This window comes from Mustelus asterias, chromosome 25, assembly GCF_964213995.1.
Source record: "Mustelus asterias chromosome 25, sMusAst1.hap1.1, whole genome shotgun sequence".
NCBI classification, from domain to species: Eukaryota; Metazoa; Chordata; class Chondrichthyes; order Carcharhiniformes; family Triakidae; genus Mustelus; species Mustelus asterias.
The window spans coordinates 14,839,735-14,859,974 of NC_135825.1; the positions used below are offsets into that span (position 1 = coordinate 14,839,735).

Below are 20,240 nucleotides of genomic sequence, written 5' to 3' on the forward strand. Positions count from 1 at the left end.
TGAAATAGCCACAACATCGAAGTCCCAGGTACTGATCCACGCTGCAAGTTCACCCACTTTATTGCGAATACTCCTGGCATTGAAGTATACACATTTCAAACCTGCACCTCATGGTCAAATAGCTGCTCAGGTCCATGTAGCATGCGCAGTGACTTGGGTCAAAGAACAAAGAACAAAGAACAATACAGCACAGGAACAGGCCCTTCGGCCCTCCAAGCCCGCGCCGCTCCCCGGTCCAGGATTGAATCCTGAATCCAGGATCCCCGCCCAATTTTCCAGCCTATCTACATACCAATATCCTATCCACCGAGCTGTCCCTCACAGCTACGATGCTTTGTTCATTACAACCTATTAACTCACCCCCACCCCCCTATTCCAGACCATGTGATCCCCAGGGAGAGGCGAAAAAGGGTCGAGCAACAGAATGGGGCTGCATCCTAATCTGAACAGGAAGATGTAAATACTAATAATCTCAAGGATGGAAATTGTTGATGCTTACAATGGCAGATCTGTACTGTTGTGCCTTGTCTTCCTTGATGTCCCATCATCCCTTGGTAGTGCTTTTTGCAAACTGGACATAGCAGCTGTCTTTTTAATGTCTATCACAGCGTAAAACTCAGTCCTACGTGTCGGAGTTGGCGGGACTGGAGTGCTGGGCATTTTGGGGGTCTGGGGATTATCCGAGTCACTCCCACCCTCCAGCTCCACTTGGATGTAGTTTAATTGTCTTTGTTCGGGGCACGAACGCTTAAAGTCAAAGCTGAAGACATTTGGAGTGCAATCCCGCCGCCGGGTGAAGTCTACTTTATGCAAACCAGGTTGAATAGTTACATTCTCAGTATTGACATAGTTCCGCAATGGGTCAAAGTTATTGTGGTATCCATTTTGTGGAGGAGTTCCAGGGTCACTCCAATCCTCTTCCTCCCGCCTTTGTGTCTGACTTTCCCACACAGGAGGTAAAGAGGGTAGGTTTTCATAGTTCAGCATGGCTGTCTTCCTATGAGCACAATTGTTAAGGTTCTGGCCATCCCCACCCATCTTGAGCCGACCTCGTCGTAACCCTGTGCCAGCGGACACAAGTAAACCATTAATATTCTCATAAGTCATCTTGTTGTTAGACGCACAAGCCATGCTGTACTCCACGCCATCGTGGAAATTATCTCGGTCCACAAAACTCAAGCCACCACCACTGTATTCAGTGAGATCTTTATGCCACTCTATCCTTTCACGCTCCATTATCCGTTTCTGAACCGGCGTTGGTCCCAGGACAAACTTGACCTCCCCAGGCTGCAGGAGGACTTGAGGAGTTCTGTCCTCCGTTGCAGGACAGTGATTTGCGTGGCTTCGCATCATTTCAGAAATGGATGGCCGTGCCTCTGTTAGACCATGAACACAGGGTCTTTTCTTCCTCTCCTCATCAACATTAGAAGTATTCACGTATGTGTGAACCTGTAAGGAAAGGGGCCACAAAATGTTGATTAAAAAACAGTCACTACACACTTAGGATTTGTAAGTGTAACCAAAGTTAATCAGGACTGAACATGGATCAGACAGTCATATAATTAGAGGAAACAAAATCATTTGATTTGTTCATAATATTGTATGTAATACAAACTGCTTTAATTCAACTTACAACTGAAGAGATTCAGTCCACAGACCTATTCCGTATTCTATTAACACAGAACACTGCTTTATTTTCTTAATTTTATCCAATTTACCAGAATCAATCATCTGTCCAATGTCCTAAAAGTTCTATTGCTACATTGTGAAATTAGGTTGAACATTATAAAGACGACAATAATTTAGCTTGCGACTGATTTCCCTCCGTGCTGAGAAATTTGGTTAGGTTGGTATCATAACAGATAATTTGGATTTAGTCTTTCATTTTTCCAATGAAAAATTATTTCACATCATTTCTAAAAATAAATTATATATATTCACTAATAAACACACCCTCTAGCACAACAATACTGTTTTCTTATCAAATAATTAGCCAGAATTTTAATACTATGTTAATCTATTTTGACGACAAATGCAACAGTCCAAATTAATGCTTACCTGGAACACTTAACCATTCGGGTATTGCCATGAATCATGTGCAACAGAGGATGGGCTGTGCACTGTACATCTCATTTGCATGTCAAATGTGACATTTCTTGTACATTTATAGGTTAAAGCAATTTCCAGTATATGCCAGAAGATATACTTTCTGATCAAGCAGATAAGTTAAGGAAATGCCTGCTTGAGTGCTTTAATAGATTTAACATTACACTTATCCAGAGGTTACTGCGGAGTTGAATTCGGTACTTAATTCTGATCATTTCATGACAGCAATTGTGTAATGCATTTACACTTGTCTTCGACTGTGCAGAATATAGGTTCTTTCTTGACAAGTATCACCATATAAAGTGGCTCGCTTATCTTCCAGCAGATAGGAACAGGAGTAGGCCATTCAGCTCCAGAACTCCTACACCTTTATTTTATTCATTCGTAGGACATGGGCACCTCTGGCTGGCCAGCATTTATTGTATGAGTTTTAACAACACCAGGTTGAAGTCCAACATGCCATTAGCTACCAAATAAATTTGCTACCAAATAAGCCTGTTGGACTTTAACCTGGTGTTGTTAAAACTCTTACTGTGTTTACCCCAGTCCAACGCCGGCATCTCCACATCAGCATTTATTGCCCAGCCCTAGCTGCCTCTGAACTGAGTGGCTTGCTAGGCCATTTCAGAGGGCAGTTGAGAGTCAGCCACATTGCTGTGGCTCTGGAGTCACATGTAGGGCAGACCAGGTAAGGACGGCAGGTTTCCTTCCCTAAAGGACATTAGTGAATCTGATGGGTTTTTCCAACAACGGTTTCAGGGTCATCGGCAGATTCTTAATTCCGGATAGTTCTACTGAATTCAAGTTCCACCATCAGCCGTGGCGGGATTCAAACCAGAGTCCCCAGAACATTAGTTGAGTTTCTGAATTAACAGTCTAGTGAGAATACCACTCGGCCATTGTCTCCCTCTTGTCTAACAAAAATATAGCAACCACAATTTTGAAATTTTCAACTCACCTGGTACCTGGACATGGGGGTGGGGGAGGGGTGGATTTTCATTTCTACATTTACACTGCCCTTTGTTCCAAGCACAATATAGACCAAAAGCTTCTTCTGTCTTTTCAAATGCTGACATTTGTTGTTTATCCCCATTTTAAGTTATATAGCTGTATACCTCCCAAGTCCAAATTGCTTTCCAACAACGAATAATGTCATCAAAATAATATGAAAAGGGACAAGTTCATGAACCCAAAAACCATGACTTTTATTGGATTACTGCAATATTTTAAGGCTATAATAATTCATAGATGGTGAAAATTTCAAACAGCGAACTAAATTGGTCATAAATGGATATGTACACACCTGATCATCACCTCCGATGATCAAAGGATGCGTAGAATCTTCACCCACTGAGGAGAGGCGTGCACTTCCTATGGAGGGATGTCGAGTTGATGGGTGAGAGGAGCCATCGCCCATTGGTGGATAACAAGGGAACCCATTTGGAAATCCTGGCACAGCAAAGCCAGGGGCTGAAAAAAATCATTTGTATTCAGCTTTACTGCAGAAAGTTGAGCTGCAGGTTCACATTCACAAGCTATTCCAAAACCCTTTCCAGTTATTTGGCTCTATATTTGTTCCTTTACCTCTAACCCTTTCACCTTCATGGGAACATCATTGGGCCCTTCCAAGAGATTCGACAGGAAAGTAATTGTTATATTACAACAAGAGTCACACTGGCAAGATATATGGTAAACAAAATCAACTTCCTCTTCCCCAAAGTGGAAGAAATCACGTACTCTACAGAAGCAAAAGTAACAGAGAAATTTGGGATTACGGCTTCATACCTTGTTTTAGTGGTATTAGGAGGGTGTCAGATAAGTGACACGCACAACATAGGTATTTTAACCCTAGCAAATAAACAAGCCACTTGTCTCTTCACACTTAATTGTAGTCCTACAAAGAAATAGAGGCTGTTGAAATAACTCTTGATTTACATGGACAGAATAAGAGGGCTTTTATCCCATTCCAGCACTACTTTCCTTCTGCACCCATCCTTAACTATAATTTAAGTTAATCATAACTGCACTTTCAAACTACATCAAACTTTTGCCATTTGATTCACCACAATATTTCTACAGTTGCTCATTGACTCAATCATTCCCTCACCTTCACTTTTAATGTCCTGGTCCCCCCCCCGCAAACAAATATTTTCCGAGGATCTTTCTCTCACTATCCTAACCCCAAACTTGTGTCTTTTTCTACAATTTCTGTCGTCACCCCTTATGACCTCTTCGAGCTCATGTCATCAACAAGATCTAATTCCTACTCACTTGACCTATTCCCACAAAATTGCCTTCAATCCAACATCTCTCCCTGGCCTTCCTGCCAGCTGAGATTGCAAATATTTCAGTCTCTTAGTTACTACAGCTTCATCACCACAACGCCCCAACCACCCCCCACTTTGAAAGCTAGAGTTGTCACCATCTACGTCTTTGTCCTTGCAACCTAATCGCCTCATCCCCAATTTCCTTTACATCTCCAAAGTTCTTAAACATTGTACTGCCTCCTGGATAAGTACCCATCCTTTGCACACCTTCCCATCTGAATCACTCCCAAAAGATTTCCAACCTGCCACAGCATCAATGTCCCTAAATAATTGTCACAACTGAGCACCACCATGACTGTGGTGCCTTATCCTTCCGTTTTCCCTCTGGAACCTTTTGAGTCAGCCTCACCATTCTCTCCAACTGTATTCTGCTGTCCAACTCAATGAGACTTGTGCTTGGTTCCACTCTTACCAACACAACTGAATGCAGAGAATTGGCAGCAATGGCTTTTCTTTCAATGTCCCTCCATCACAACAACTACAGTCCCCAAGTATCTATTCTTGGGCCTCAGCTCTTCCTCATTACACGTTGCCCTTGGTAAATCACCCAGACACGGGATCAGTTACCACTTGTATGCTGATAACACTCACTTCTTTCTCTCAATCACCATTTTAAATCTGCCCATGGACTCACTCCTCCCCATCTCCTTAATTTCCCTCAGCCCTACAATCCCCTGATATGCCTGTGCTCCTCTCGAGCATCTGTACTTAACTGCTCCATTATTGGTGACTAGGTACCAAGCTCTGGAATTCCCTCTCTAGCCTCATCATTTCTCTTTCCTCCTTAAAACCTACCATCAACCAAACTTTTGGCCATCTACCTTCATATCTCCTGTGGGCCCATGTCAAATTTTGTTTCATAAACAATCCAGTAATGCATCTTGGGACATTTAGTTACAGTAAAGGCACTATATAAATACAAGATGTTGTTGCCTCAGTGTTGTCATGCAGAGTGTTCAAAATCCTGGACTTCTATCCCCCACCCTCCTATCCTCCATAAACTTTAATTCATCCAAAACCCAACTACTCATATTTTGTTTCCCACTTACCTAACACCCTGCCATTGCTGACTTACACTGATGCATTGAAGTACTCAAGCTTAATTTAAATATCTTCATGGCCTTGCCCCTTTCTGGTTATGCAGCCTCTTAAAGCACCTCCCCCCCTCTCCCTCCCTTCACTTCTCTGGTAGCCATGCCTTCAACCATTTAGGCCTCATGTTCTGTAATTTGCTCCCTGACTCTTCCCTATTTCAACATCTCCTTTTCAATGGCTCCTGAAAATCAACTTCTTCATCCAAACAATATCCCTCCTAATAGCTTTCTCTTGGCCTTCACATTCACCTCGTCATTATACCTCAGTGGAGCACCTTGGGACATTTGTTCTACATTAAGAACACTATTTCAATGTAAGTTGTTGCTGTAGGTGGTTGGAATTATACAGTGGATAACTTGGCTTTAGGGAATACAATAAAATATCCATCTAACTCATCCAATAAAACACAATCCGTTTTCCCTCAAACCCAAAAATCCCAGAAGCATCATCCACAATCACTCACTGGTCGGTGTCTGAGGTGTCCTTGGTAAATCAAGCTCTGTTGGATGAGTGTTTCTTGATATCATCATGGGCTCCTCAACAACGTTAATACTGTTACACTGCATGATCTCTTGGAGAAGGTTAAAAATCTCCTCAGCACGTGCACACTTGAAGGCAAAAATGCCTGCAAAGTAAGTGAGAAATCAGTTATTGAGTGCAAATTGTGAAAATCAGAAGTCCTGAAAAAGACATCAAGAAATGGATTACTGACATTTCACTCAATGAAATCCAGGTCTGCTTTGATTGGTTCACTATTTGAGATCTGGCAATCTATAGCTTTTGAAGAATTATTCTAATTTCATGCACCTTAAAGCTCAGCTGCTCATACCCAGTACTGAGTAACAAGAATAGTTGCATACATCAAACACTGCCCTTAAGTGCTACAGTACTAAAGTAGTCTCTCAATTGTACTGGCAGTGTGATCACTTGCTATATTTTCTCACTGCAAGATAGAAGTCCTGATAGAAGTCTACAAGATTATGAGGGGCATGGACAGAGTGGATAATCAGAAGTTTTCCCCAGGGTGGAAGAGTCAGTTTCTAGGGGGCATAGGTTTAAGGTGCGAGGGGCAAGGTTTAAAGGAGATGTACGAGGCAAGTCTTTTTAACACGGAGGGTGGTGGGTGCTTAGAACTCGCTGGGGGAGGTAGTGGAAGCAGATACAATAGTGACTTTTAAGGGGTGTCTTGACAAAGACATGAATAGGATGGGAATAGAGGGACATGGTCCCCGGAAGAGTAGGAGGTTTTAGTTCAGTCGGGCAGCATGGTCGGTACCGGCTTGGAGGGCCGAAGGGCCTGTTCCTGCGCTGTAATTTTCTTCGTTCTAAGATAAATCAGTGCTATAAGTTTTCCAGCAGTTACTTTTAGCGAGCAGTAGGTGGTGCACTGAAACTATTAATTTAAAATACAATGCAGCTCCCAGAATCAATTTTAGTTTAAGAGCGAAATTAATTTTAAGCTAACTAAAAAAATAGAAACAACTCACTTAAATGGGGGTCTTTTCACTATTTAATTTGTGTTCTATAAATACTGCATTGAAGTATATTTACAACATATCGAATGCTAGCTTTCGGCTAGAGAAACTTAGCTACTGTCACTCAGCATTTGGCCCAACACTATCCCAGGGATTGAAGCTCTACTCCTCCCCCCCCCCCTACTTCATCTAACCTTATCAGAATACCTTTCTATTCTTCCGCCTGTTTCCACTGAGCTTTCCCTAAAACGTATCACCTTAAGTAGCTGAGTTTGCACAGCAATGTGGACAACCACCATCTGCTGGATTTTATTTCAGCCATGGAGAAAAATGTCTCCTTTCTCCTGCATTGGCCTCAAGTTCTATTCCCTCAGGTTTGCTTTGCCTTTCTGTAGAGACAGCGTGACAATTTGTGGGGTGGAAGAGGGTGCGAGGTTTCACCATTGACTGGGAGGGGTGGTTATGTCAGCCCTACCATTCATGCTTTCTTGGTCTTTTTACTTTGTAGATTTATTTGCCAGAGTTGACAAGACCTGCTCAACTTCCTTTGGAAGTCAATGTGCATTGATGAAGAAACTTGCCCCACATACTAAATGGAAGATGATGGATATTGTTTATTGATGGTTCAAATATTTGCTCTTCTGCTATTTTCTTTAAACAAAAGAAGTTGGGTCTCTGAATCCCATATTTAAAGTTTATTTATTAGTCACAAGTAGGATTACATTAACAATGCAATCAAGTTGGCTAAAGAATGACTTAACATATGTCTGCCGCGCTTTCCACCAAGCCAGCTAAAACAGCTAAGTTATGAAGTGGCAGCTAAGTTTAAGTGGCACGCAACCAGTAGTTAGTCTTCCAAACGGAAATGTCGAATGAGTTTCAGGACTTTTACCCACATTTTGGGATTGCACTTCACGATTCCATTCATTTTTTTCATTAAAAAAGAAAACCCATAGCCCTTTCTATAATGTAGGAGTGTGTTACTCTTCCCTGTAATCAAAGTTTTTAATTATATTGGATTCTTGTGATTTTCACTAGAGGTTCTGCTGTTCCAAAGATTCCTTTTAAACAAAAGCCACTGGCCTGAATTGCACAGGATTTGTTTAGTACATTTATAGAAAAGAATGAAGAGCTTCTGTAATATTATACATTTATTTATTTGTGTAACAAGTAGGCTTACATTAACACTGCAGTGAAGTTGCAGTGAAAATCCCCTAGTCGCCACACTCCGGCGCTTGTTTGGGTACAGCGAGGGAGAATGGCCAATGCACCTAATCAGCATGTCTTTCGGACTGTGGGAGGAAATCGGAGCACCCGGAGGAAACCTATGCAGACACAGGGACAATGTGCAGACTCCACACAAGCAGCGACCCAAGTCGGGAATCAAACACGGGTCCCTGGCGCTGTGAGTCAGCAGTGCCACGGTGTCACCCATACTAAACAGTTCAGTTGACAATTCAAAAACTAACCTTGCCCAGTCTGACACCTTCTACCGCTCTCAAATGAGAAGAGGTTGGAGTCGTAACCATAGCGACGGAGACAGAGATACGGCCATCTCACCGCATCTCGTTTCCTGGTGTGCAAAATCAGCTCAGAGTTGGTCAATTCCATGATCCCAGAGCCCAGCTCATTACCATCATCATCGACGTTTGTCACCTGTGGTAGAGAGTATCACTGTGAAGATGCACTCTAAATTATGCTTTATCTAGTCTTGGTATCCATGCAGTCAGCATTCATATCTATGGCTACAACATTCAGATTTACCTCTCCATCACTTCCCTTCTGCTTGTCTGACATCAAGCTGTGTATGAGCCAAATTTTGTGTTGCTAAACACGAGCAAAACCAAAGCCTTTCTACCAAACTTCTGCACTGTTGCTCATTAACTCAACTCCTTCCAAGGTCCCCATTCAAGTTGAATCCCACATGTCTGACCTTGGTGCATTGGGAATGCATCGACCAGAGCAAAGTTGCCTTTTTTGAATTTAAACCAAAGACTGGGAGATAACTGTTCTGTGGTAAATTCTCCATCACAATGTCTTAACCAGAGTTCAACTGCCAACCAATCAGCACCCTTTTCTCATCCATTATAAATTAAGGTTCCTTGAAATTTGGTATTTTTGCATCAATCCTGATGAGTGCAAGATGAAGTTTCAACAGCATGTCTTTTTTTTCATCAATTTCTTTACTACCAAGTAACTGTCTTCCAGAACTCCATCCTCCACTGCATAAAGTTTGTCTCCACAATTGGTCTGTTCTTGTTGAGCTCCATTGGTTTCCCATATCATGGTAAACAAATTACAAAAATATTGTGTGTGTTTACACCTCATTCCATAGCCTTGCTCCTCCCTACGTAAGCAGGCCAATCCTATGCTCCGAAAGCTTGTGTGGCTTTTGCTACCAAATAAACCTGTTGGACTTTAACCTGGTGTTGTTAAACTTCTTACTTCTAACAAATCCAGTTCTGGCCTACTGTACCTTCACTGTACTGTACCTACTTAACCTGGTGTCGAGAGACTTCTTACTGTGCTTACCCCAGTCCAACGCCGGCATCTCCACATCATGGCTACTGTACCTTCCCCAGCTCTACAGTGGGTGGTAGGGCCTTCAACTGTCTTATTGTCACACTCTGGGTTTGTACACCTAAAACTCTGAAAAGTCTCCTTAAAGCACATGTTTTCACCATGCTTTCAGAAGCAGCTCTTAATTTCTCTGCTGCTCGTTTCAAGACAAGATTTCTAATAGCAAGGCATTTCTACATTACAAACATTGACCTTGACTTTACAGTGATGAAAAGGGCAGAACTTGATCCCCAAAGAAAGCAGACCTCAAAGATCTAGCGATCTTTATGGTGTGGATATCATCTTTCCCAATGTTAATTTGATTTTGGCGCTATCTATAGGAGACCTCTGGCGTCCAAAGGCAATCGCTTAGGGCCAGGCACAATGACATCATTAAGCAGGTTCGTAGACAGCATACCCGGAGGTAAAAAGCACCAATACTCCTTCCAATCTTAATGATTTTACAGAAGGTGAAATAAAGATTAAGATACAAGCATGGGATTAGGATTAATCCTGAAATACCATTAACAAACTTAAAAAATCTATGAACTTTATCATAATGGAGAAAATTTACATTTGATAATATAGAACTAAACTTTTCGGGACCAGAGAGATTTCTAAACAGTAATTACGATGCGGTACATTGTTAAAAGCCAGTGAAACCTTCTTCGACAAGACATAACATTATCAAGAAGTTTCACAGCAGAACTAATAGTGTGAAAGGTTGAGGTTCATGTCAAATTACCAAGTTCCAGGTGCACACCTTGGGCAGGGGCAGTCAAATCACTGACAGCAACTTCTGGATTTCCGCATTGAACAGTGTACATGCAGATGCCAAATGTTGCTGTCAGTTTCACAGAGTAAGTGATGACAAGTGCTGACAATTTCATCATCAATACAACTGAAAACTCCAGGTCATTGCCCCAGGCATCCAAACCACAGCACCTTGTCCATGTGCAGCCTGTAAACCGCAGCAATCTTGCGCTTCTGCTTCAGTTGTGTCGGCATCATAGACTAACATCCGTATTCTGCCAACATGGGTAACGGTGTGATAATGACCAAATAATCTGTTATGTAACATTGATTGAGGGATAGATATTGGCCCGGATACAAGGAATAACTCCCCTGTTCTTCTTTGAAATAGTGTCATGGGATATTTTACATCCACCTGAGCAGGCAAATGGGGCCTCGGTTTAACGTCTCAACTCAAAGACAGCACCTCCTACAGTGCAGCACTACTTCATTACACATGCTCGAGTACTGGGAGTGGGACTTGAACTAAGAGCCTGGTGATTCAGAGGCAAGAGTACTACCCACTGAGCCACAGCTGACACAACAGCCACAGCTACTTATAATACCCAGACAATTCAGTTCTATTTCTTACTTGCTAATTCGTCCTTATTGCACATCTTTAGACACATGAAATTCAAAGTTCTCAATGAATGGGTAAATACCAAATCAAAACACCAAATAGGTTAATATCCATTGATCAATAATCTAAGCAAAAAGAGAGCAACATACTTTCGGATTTGTGCCCAAGTGGCTCATATGAACAAAAAGCTTGGGCTTTCCAGCATTATGTAAAAGTCGCTATTCTTATCGCAAATACAGTACAAAAATATTTAAAACTGCTCTGGCTTTTACAAGATGTTATTTCCTTCAGCTGAGGAAGGTTTCAACTAATTACAGTCAAACGACCCAATTGTTTTGGGTTGAGGGAAGTGAAAATGTTACCTTGAATTTGGTTGGGTGGTTGTCTGAGATTGTGTCTTTATCCAGACAGCTCCAGCAGCTCCCCATGGCTTCAGCAGACCAGCTGATCTCTAAATAAAACAAATTAATGCAGACACAATTCAGCTCTGGAGCTCCACTCCATTGTGGAAATCATGTGTCAATACCAAAAAAACAGTTAACTGTTGAAGTACCAAATACAGATTTCATAGTCAGTCATTCAGTTCTTGCACATTATAATGCAATTAATCTTTGAGAGATATCTACTCTGCCCAGCAGAGTTTTAACATTTAATACATTATAAGCATTAGATTACCTTTATACAATGGTTGTTCCTTTTTTCTCTGACTGAGACAGATAAATTGTCCACATCCTATCTTCTTCTAATGCTGCTCTATACTGAGTTACTAAGAGGTATAGTGGACCTCAAACTCCCCAAACTAAACAGTTTGCCTTCAATATGCCTCAAAAGCCCCCCCACAAGGTTAATTCCTTTGTGTCACTGCTGAACTATCCTCTCTTCCACTCACTCCTTCTCCTCTGCTGAACACCTCCCCCAACTGAGATTGGTTAAAGGAACAGAGATGTTTTCATACCCCACACTGTTTCGCCTTACTGCTTCAATTCACTTTTCTAAAGAGATGTACGCAACCTCCTTTAACATCACCCAAAATTTCATCATTTACGCAATTATACATCGTAACCGTTATTTAAAACAGAGTTATTTTCCAATTTTCTATTGCACATTCATTTGGTGTTTTACCCCTGATATCACATTTCTGGTTTATACTTTAACTCATCCATTCACAGGACTTCAAAACTGTAGAACATTCAGCCCTTTCCTTCCTCTTGCAATTTCCAGCCTTGTAGAACTTTAGCTGGGGCAACAGCTAGCTGACAATTTTTTATTATCTCACCACTTGGTGACCATTTTAAAGAGTGGGGCTAAAGAAAGTATTGCAGCACTTTATGAAACATGGATTTTAACTATGCTTTGGGACATCCAGAAAGTTGCATTTTTATAGCAAGTTCTTTCGTAAGAATCATAGAATTCCTACAATGCTGAAGGAGGCCATTCAGCCCATTGAGTCTGCACCAACGTTCCGACAGACATCTTACTCAGGTCCGATCGCCATAACTCCACGTAATTACCCCACTAATCCTTCTAACCTACACACATTTGGACACCAAGGGGGGAAATTGTGCATGGCCAATCCACCTAATCTGCACATCTCTGAACTGTGGAGGAAACCAGAGCACCCAGAGGAAATTCACAGATACGGGGAGAATGTGAAAACTCCAGAGTCACCCAAGGCCAGAATCGAACCCAGGTCTCTGGCGTCGTGAGGCAGCGGTGCTAACCGCTGGTACTTGACGATTTAATTTATAAAAGTCTTAGTTTAAAAATATTGAACATGCCTGCCATGTTTCAAAAACGGATCTTAAGGTTTGGGTGTTTTGAAAGGTATATTTTATTCTCTAATCCAGTTTCCATATTGAAGTGTTTATTCCTACTATTGTGAGAAATGCACCATATCTGATCTTTCTAGCTAGCTATATGGTAAAATAAGTGCTTTACCTATTAATCTCAGAACGATCACTCAACGACCAGGCTTCTTCAAAAACAACAAAATTAATTATAAAACTGGACTTATCAAGTGGAACGGCAAAGCTTATTAGCATACACTATGAAATATGAAAGCATAATAACTACTCCAAACACCCTAAATCTCTCTCTCACGCACCCCAAAGAAAAGGAATTCTCCCAAACGGTTAAGTGTCAATGGTTGAAGGGAGAGGATAGATGGGGTCTATGGCATCTAGATTAGTCAGCTGATTTCTCAGCACTGACCGACAGAACAATCATTTGCCTCTTGCACTACTTTTCAGTTGGACTCGAGACTTGCAGTCAGTCAATTTCAGAACATAGACCCATTTCAGAACAACTCCCGGTTTTCTCTGCTTTGGAACTGTGTCAGGAGCTTCAGGACCTAGTGTGTTCTTAACAGATATCCACTCCATCTGACGAAAGAGCAGCGCTCCGAAAGGTAATGGCATTTGCTACCAAATAAACCTGTTGGACTTTAACCTGGTGTTGTTAAAACTCTTACTGTGTTTACCCCAGTCCAACGCCGGCATCTCCACATCGTGTTCTTAACCCCCAGTAGTTGATGTTTTTCTCCCTAAAGCAAAACCAGCCGACCAGCTGTCATATACAGTTTTCCAGGCATTTTATTTTCTTGCAAAGCCATAAACCACTTTTGTAAACAGTCCACCAGCTTCTTCAAAACTGTTTCATTGCCTCTTCTTGTAAAATGTCGTCTTTTCCAGGTACAGCACACCCAAAGTCCTTGCATTGACCCTTTAAAGGACATTGTCTTTTCAAAAGCACAAATTCTTCCAGCATGGTTCCTCATCCTTGAAAATGAACCATTTTCTGTAGTTACAGTATTCGTGATGCACTGTAACGCAGTAATTTGTCAATGGTCATACCTATTCCATTTTCAAAATGTACACCATATGTATAAAAAAAAACTTCTTGGGAGCTTACATCAAAAGGAATGAAGAGTCCCTGTTCACGACTTGAGCATATAGTCCAGATTACAATAGTGCAGTACTGAGGGAAGACTCCATTGTCACTGATGCCATCATTCAGATGTTTAGACTACATGTTCAGTCAAGATCCTGTCTCAGTGTTCAGGAGGACATTAAAGATCCCAAGGCACTACGTGAAGAAAATCATGCAACTTCCCCATTATCCTGGCCAAAATGCATTCAAGCAACATCACCAAAACATAAAACAGATTCGTGGTTTGTGGCATCTTTTGTGCACAAATTGACTGCGGCAATAACAGTAGCAACAGTTCAAAATGTAATTAGTCCAAAGTACTTTTGAGTTCTTTTATTAAATAAAGGGCACTTTAAATTCTAGTTCCTTTTCAGAAAAAAATGCAACAACGAGGGACCAGGTCGCCACATACCAGTTCCTGCTGAGGTAAGTGGGTAACAGGTGATAAACAGTATGCATATGTGGATTATACTTACCTAGTCTTGGCCATTAGTGGGAAAGCTGCCTAGTCTCAGTTCCAGGTACCTCTGCTTGGAGTCATGGTAAACAAACTCAAGCCATGGTCGAGCACTTGCCTCTTCAACCTAAAGGAAAGTATTACAGTGACTTAATCATCTGGCCAGATATAATTCTCACCAAAGGATATTTAATGCGGAGATATTAATCTCAAAACAAACAACTTTCTGCTCCAGTTCCAAAATATTTTAAGTGCAGTAGGTACAGACCTTCATACATTTAAACGCATTATAAATAGCAGTAACTTTTTCAACTGTCCATTCTACAGTGAACATTTTTCGTAAAAATCAGTGAATAACAGGTCTTGAACTGCAGAGAACATCACAGCCAAGCCCAATGCTATCCTCACCCAATTTCTACACGTGTATACCTTCCAGTCACAGTCACTCAACATTAAAGAACAGCAACCCTTGCTGATATTTCCCTATCGTTGAAAAACAGTGCAATTGTAGTGCCCTTGTCTGAAGTTGCCCTGATCCGTATAACTGGTTATCAGACTAAAGTTTTACTGATGCTACAAGCCACAAAAGTAGGGTGGGATGGGAGGGACTCAATGTATTGTAATACCTTGGTACATTCTATTTTGTAAATTCTTCAGCATCTGTCCAGACAATACATTCACAATATATACAGTGTATATTGAAAAGAAAACCCTTCAAAAACCCATTTTAAGAAAACAATGCACAAAATTGGAATTTTTGTTGAGAAGAAAAAACAAACAGAATAGTAATGAGTGAAAATCCCTACAGACTCTGGAACATATAAAATGGAGATCACTGGGGTCTACTTAAAAAAATGCACTGTCCAATTCTGTCAAGAGCATGCAGTACAGTATTGTGAACACTCAAGGGTTGCCACAGCACCCTGCAGATTATAGACAATGCTGAACACTTCTAGGTTTGCTGTGATAGCACTTTTAAAAACTAACTCAACAATGCAACACATAGAATCCTGGAGCGAGTGAATAACTGCATTATAATCTCAGTGCTTTGAGGTTTAGAAACCTATCAAGCATTTCTTCCTAAGTGCATATCAAATGCCAACTGAAAATTCACCCACAAATATTGATTATTCAACTGCGTGCGGTGTTAAAAGTACCAATGACATTAACACCTTTGGATGTAGAACTAACAAACTCTGGTAGCAACGCTCTTGTGATTTTTCGCTGAACCAACTTTCGCCACAAGCGATTTTACAGTTTTTATTGGATGCAGAAGAATTAAGGGTATATTTTTTAAAAAGGCATGGTGACAAAAAATGAAAAGGAGCTGAGTACAAAGAATAAATGTTCAAAAACTATCACTGTTCTCCTGGATCCTCTATGGAGATTTAACAGAGCAGATTAAAGTACTTCCAGTTTCTTTCAACTTGCTATTGCTTTTAATATGCAGCATTTTCATTGCAAAGATTAATTAGCATAATTCCAGCCAAGTAAATACTAAGGCATAAATCATTCACATACAGTAAATTATAAAGCAGGTTAGTACCACTGTCCGAACCACAGTACTCTTAGACGTTTGGTCACCAGAATGATGAGCGGAGGTACCTCAAGCAGAAATGCATGTTTACAGAGAGAAATCAAAACAGCACTGTTCAAACTGATCACCACGGAACAGTTAAAGAAACAGCTGGCAACTTGGCTTCTTGGTCAAGCAAGGGAGTGGCGCAGGGCTAATACACACAAAATACATGAAAAAAGCAGAAAATAATAAGTGCAATCAGCATTGTGGTGCAGTGAGTCGTGGGATGTGGGACTTGCATCACTTTGGAAGAGGAGACCGGAAGAAAAATCAGAGACCATGATATCATCAAACCACTCTCTACAATGTCCTTGAGAGTGGTCCACATTGGCAATGTCAGGGCCCCAGCAGATCAGCTACCAACCCTCTCAACCACAGACAGTATGCGGCCCAGGAAACAAAGCAAACGAAGAAAAAAAATTCTGGAGGGGGAAAAAATTGTCAGCTGATGGATGGCTGAAGTATTTAACTCAAGTTCAGTAAAATCAATGCTCTACCATAGAGACTGCCGTGCAACCAGTACAATCAGTGTCACAGAAAAGATGAAATGCCACAAAAATATAATTTTCACATCAGCAACTATGAAAACTTTAAATTTAATCCAGAAAAGGGGGAGGAAAAATAATGCATGGGCCTCCCGCTGATGTTAATATTTCCCAGCATGTTGCTGGGATGCACGTGAAATAATAAGCTGAGTACAAGGGTACAACTATAAGTGGAACCACTAACACAAATGAAGAGGGTTGTATCTTACTGCTGACTATAACAACGTTGTTTTTTCCAGTTCCCACAATGCTTTCAACAGAAGTGCAAAGTTACTGTAGTATGGGCTCATTAACCCGTCCAATGCGTTTAAACTCAGTGCTGGACTTTTGGGAATTTGCATTCCCATATAAAGACGACAATTTATATTATTGCTTTTCCTTACTGCAAGTATCTAATGAGAGGAAGTCTGTTAAAAGCTAATCAGGTGATATACGCCAGTGCTAATCGGCCCACATATATAAATATTCACGATGGCTTCAATTTCGAAAGGAATCTGAGCCGTCAGTTGGCTCTGATGTCAAATCAGAAGCGGCTTTTAAAAGGTATATGTGGATTAAAATCTTGGATTTGTCTCTGGAATTCCATTCCTAACAGCACCATGGATGTACCTACACCAGATGAATTGCGATGGTTCAAGAAAGCCGCTCACCACCATCTTCTTAAGGGCAGTTAGAGTGAGCAATAAATTCTGGCTTTGCTAGTGACATACTCATCCTACGAGTGAATTTTTAAAAAATATTTAGGTTCAGACGCATAGACTGACACAATGCTGGCTTCCAATAACTCAATTTTAACAATGAAATTGAAGCTTGGAAAAGCAAAGGGTCACTGACAACATCACCTTTTAAGTTGCATGGCTGAGCAGCATCCCAAAATATCTCTCTCAAACCACACACAAATCAACCGTTTTAAGTTACTTCGGCCACACACCATTTAAAGGGTTCACACACTTAAACAACTCGGCTGCATGCTACAGAAAAAGAAGAGGCCATGTTGTTCCTGATCAAAACAGTTCTCATGTGGACCCACACCCTGAAAGATAAAGCAATCTGTTCCATTCCCAGGTGCTGCCTGATCAAAAATGTTGCTGTTTCATTTTTCTTCCAGATTTCCAGCGCTTGCTTTTTCTTTTGCTCGATGGTTAATCAGCTCATGTTAAAATCTGATTAAATATTTTCCCATACTTCAGTAAATCTATCTACTTGAGCCAGACACACTTGACAGTTCCGAAGCATGCCTCTTTTGAACACCATGTGCAAAGTTCCTTACCCTTGTCCATAATTCTTCTGCGCCAAAACAGCATAAAACATCTTCAATTTATTTCTGGGGCCACAAAAATTTTTTTTTAACAGTGCACTGTGACTAGGATTTCAGTTCAGTGTAATGATGAAGGGTGTGTACCATTCTGGTACCCGTGATTGTTACTCTTCCAAATGGGCTGTGCCTCGATAGATGATTTTCAGAAAACCAGGGTGAAATACTGGTGGTTAGAGGACTGTCACTGGTGCCAGTAATTCAAGGTGATGAATTAAAGCTGTGCTTACACTGCACTATTGGCCAGAGACCAATTGCTGCATTCAGTGGCTTGCAGCTGGCAACACCTAATTTATCATTCTTGACTGCAAAAGAGAGAGTCCTGAGCATGCAAGTACATGTGTGTAGCGTTCTGCTCCCAGACGGTAAATATTGCAAGTTTTGAGCGTGTGTGCAGGAGGGCCCACATTATCCAATGGGCTCACTGAGTGTCTGCTTTAGCACGAGTTTTACTTCATGCTGCCCAAGTGATGGGACAGTGCGTCACTGAGACCATCAGAATATGACCCTTGGCTATACGGTCACTTCTGCGTCACTGCAAAGAGGCCATATCTCGGGGATGCAAAAATAACATTAGATCAAAATGAGAAAGCATTAGACCATTAAATAATACTGATGCCCATGGTTTTCCAGCAAATCTGGTAACACTGTACTGCAAGAACTACCAGCTGAATACATTACAGCCAGCCATGACATATACCTTAACAATTACACTCATCATGAGTGGACATGAGTGTGGAAAGATAGACCTTCAATGACTAACTCATCCTGTAATAGCCTAGGTGGTAGGAGCACTCAATGTTCCAAACACGCTTGTTCAGGAGTGTTTGAATCTGTTTATTGATACCCAAAGGACTGCAACATCTGCTCGAAACCATATGTGTGATAGTATGTAATTTTGTAAAGAACTCATGCTGAAACCATAGAATGCTCTCGAAGTAAAAGTCAAGCTCGGACCGTACAGAACATTTATTCAGAGCGCAGAGGCACAAGGAGGCATTCGATCCTTGGAGCGTGTGCAGAAAAAATAGAGACAAAACTATTTCCCGAGCTCAAAGAATGGAGAAAGAAATACTGGATAAATTAAGCTTTTCAACCTTGAAAAGAAATGACCTTGTGTTGTAAAACATACAATCACACAGACAAACTCAAGAGCACTAAATTGTGTGCATTCTATATAATTAATTGCAAATTTAAAATCTAAAAGTCCATTCTTGCAAAAATAATTATCTATAAATGGATTGAGCATGCAGGTTAGGTATGATGGTCGAATTATTTACAGAACACTTTCATGGTTTAATTGAGGGAATTTGGGTTTGTTTATTCAAAATAAAGAAACTGAACTTGCACTTCTATTGTTAAGGACCTTTAAAGTTATTTTTATAAATTTTTGATCCAAGAACCAGATTTGTGCTCAGGCTTATCAGTTATTATTTTTAAGCAAAAAGGACAAAATTAGTCCTAATAAACCAAGTACGTTTGTAAGAAAGCAGAATTTTTTTTTTAAAGCAATTTTTAGTCTGAACATCGCTAAACCTCAAGGAAACAAGTGAGATACTAATCAGACAGTTAAAAATAACAACCTGGAATTACCTGTATTTGCAAAGTTCAGATACCACTTTTATGAGGCTCAGCCCCAAGTTCAATTGTCCCATGAAGTGTATGTGTGCAGCAGTGGATTCAATTATCGGTGTTACCTAATTTCATTTGTGCGATGTGATCCTAATGAGATGGAGGTCTTGTGCCGCATTGATAGCATTCCAACCTTTGGGCCAGATGTTCTGGGTTGAAGTCCCATGAATGATCACGGAAGGAGCATTCATAACAGAGAGATGGTGGTGTAATGGCAATACCATTGGACTAGCGATCCGGAGGCCCAAACTAATGGTCAGGGAAGATGGGTTCAAATGCCACCATGGCAAGTGGTGAAATTTAAATTCAATGAATAAATCTGGAATTGAAAGCTAGTCTCAGTAATGGAGATTACCATCGATGATCATAAAAATCCATCTGGTTCACTAATGCCTTTTAGGGAAGGAAATCTGGCATCCTTATTTGGTCTGGCCTACATGCAACTCCAGATCCACAGCAATGTGATTGACTCGGAATTGCCCTCTGAAATGGCCACTTAGTTCAAAGGCAATTAGGGATGGTCAACAAATGCTGGCCTTGCCAGAGTAGCCCACATCTCATGAAGAATAAAGGCAAAAAGAGAGTGGATTTCCAATACACCTGATGGCAGGCGACAAGCGTGGGACAATTTCCTGGGCAGCCGTACTGCAGTACAATTGGAGCAATTTAATGGAAGTCATAGTGGCCAATGCCTTTTTAGGGAATGGGATCTGAAAGAGGAGGATCCCAATGACGGGCATTATTCCTCCCAATGATGGGCATTATTCACGCCTGGACCTTGGTCATAAGTAAAATAATTATGCTGAATCTATAGATGAATTGAGTGCAGGTTTGCTCATTGTCCGATTGT

At 41.0% G+C, this 20,240-nt stretch overlaps 1 protein-coding gene across 2 annotated transcripts in view; it reads right to left on the minus strand.

Annotated features, from left to right (window-relative positions):
* Positions 1–20,240, minus strand: part of LOC144511816 (fibroblast growth factor receptor substrate 2-like) — a 79,836-nt gene that overhangs the window by 12,531 nt on the left and 47,065 nt on the right. Inside the window, exons 2-7 of one of the 2 annotated variants that reach the window (XM_078242165.1) lie at positions 14,339–14,446; positions 11,297–11,385; positions 8,473–8,659; positions 5,992–6,153; positions 3,410–3,576; positions 500–1,449 (exon numbers count right to left, since the gene is read on the minus strand). In XM_078242165.1, coding sequence (XP_078098291.1) covers positions 500–1,449; positions 3,410–3,576; positions 5,992–6,153; positions 8,473–8,659; positions 11,297–11,362 — 1,532 coding nt within the window. In that variant the 5' untranslated portion in view covers positions 11,363–11,385; positions 14,339–14,446. Of the gene's footprint in view, positions 1–495; positions 1,450–3,409; positions 3,577–5,991; positions 6,154–8,472; positions 8,660–11,296; positions 11,386–14,338; positions 14,447–20,240 lie in introns of those variants that run through there. The other variant, XM_078242166.1, reaches the window with a different exon arrangement.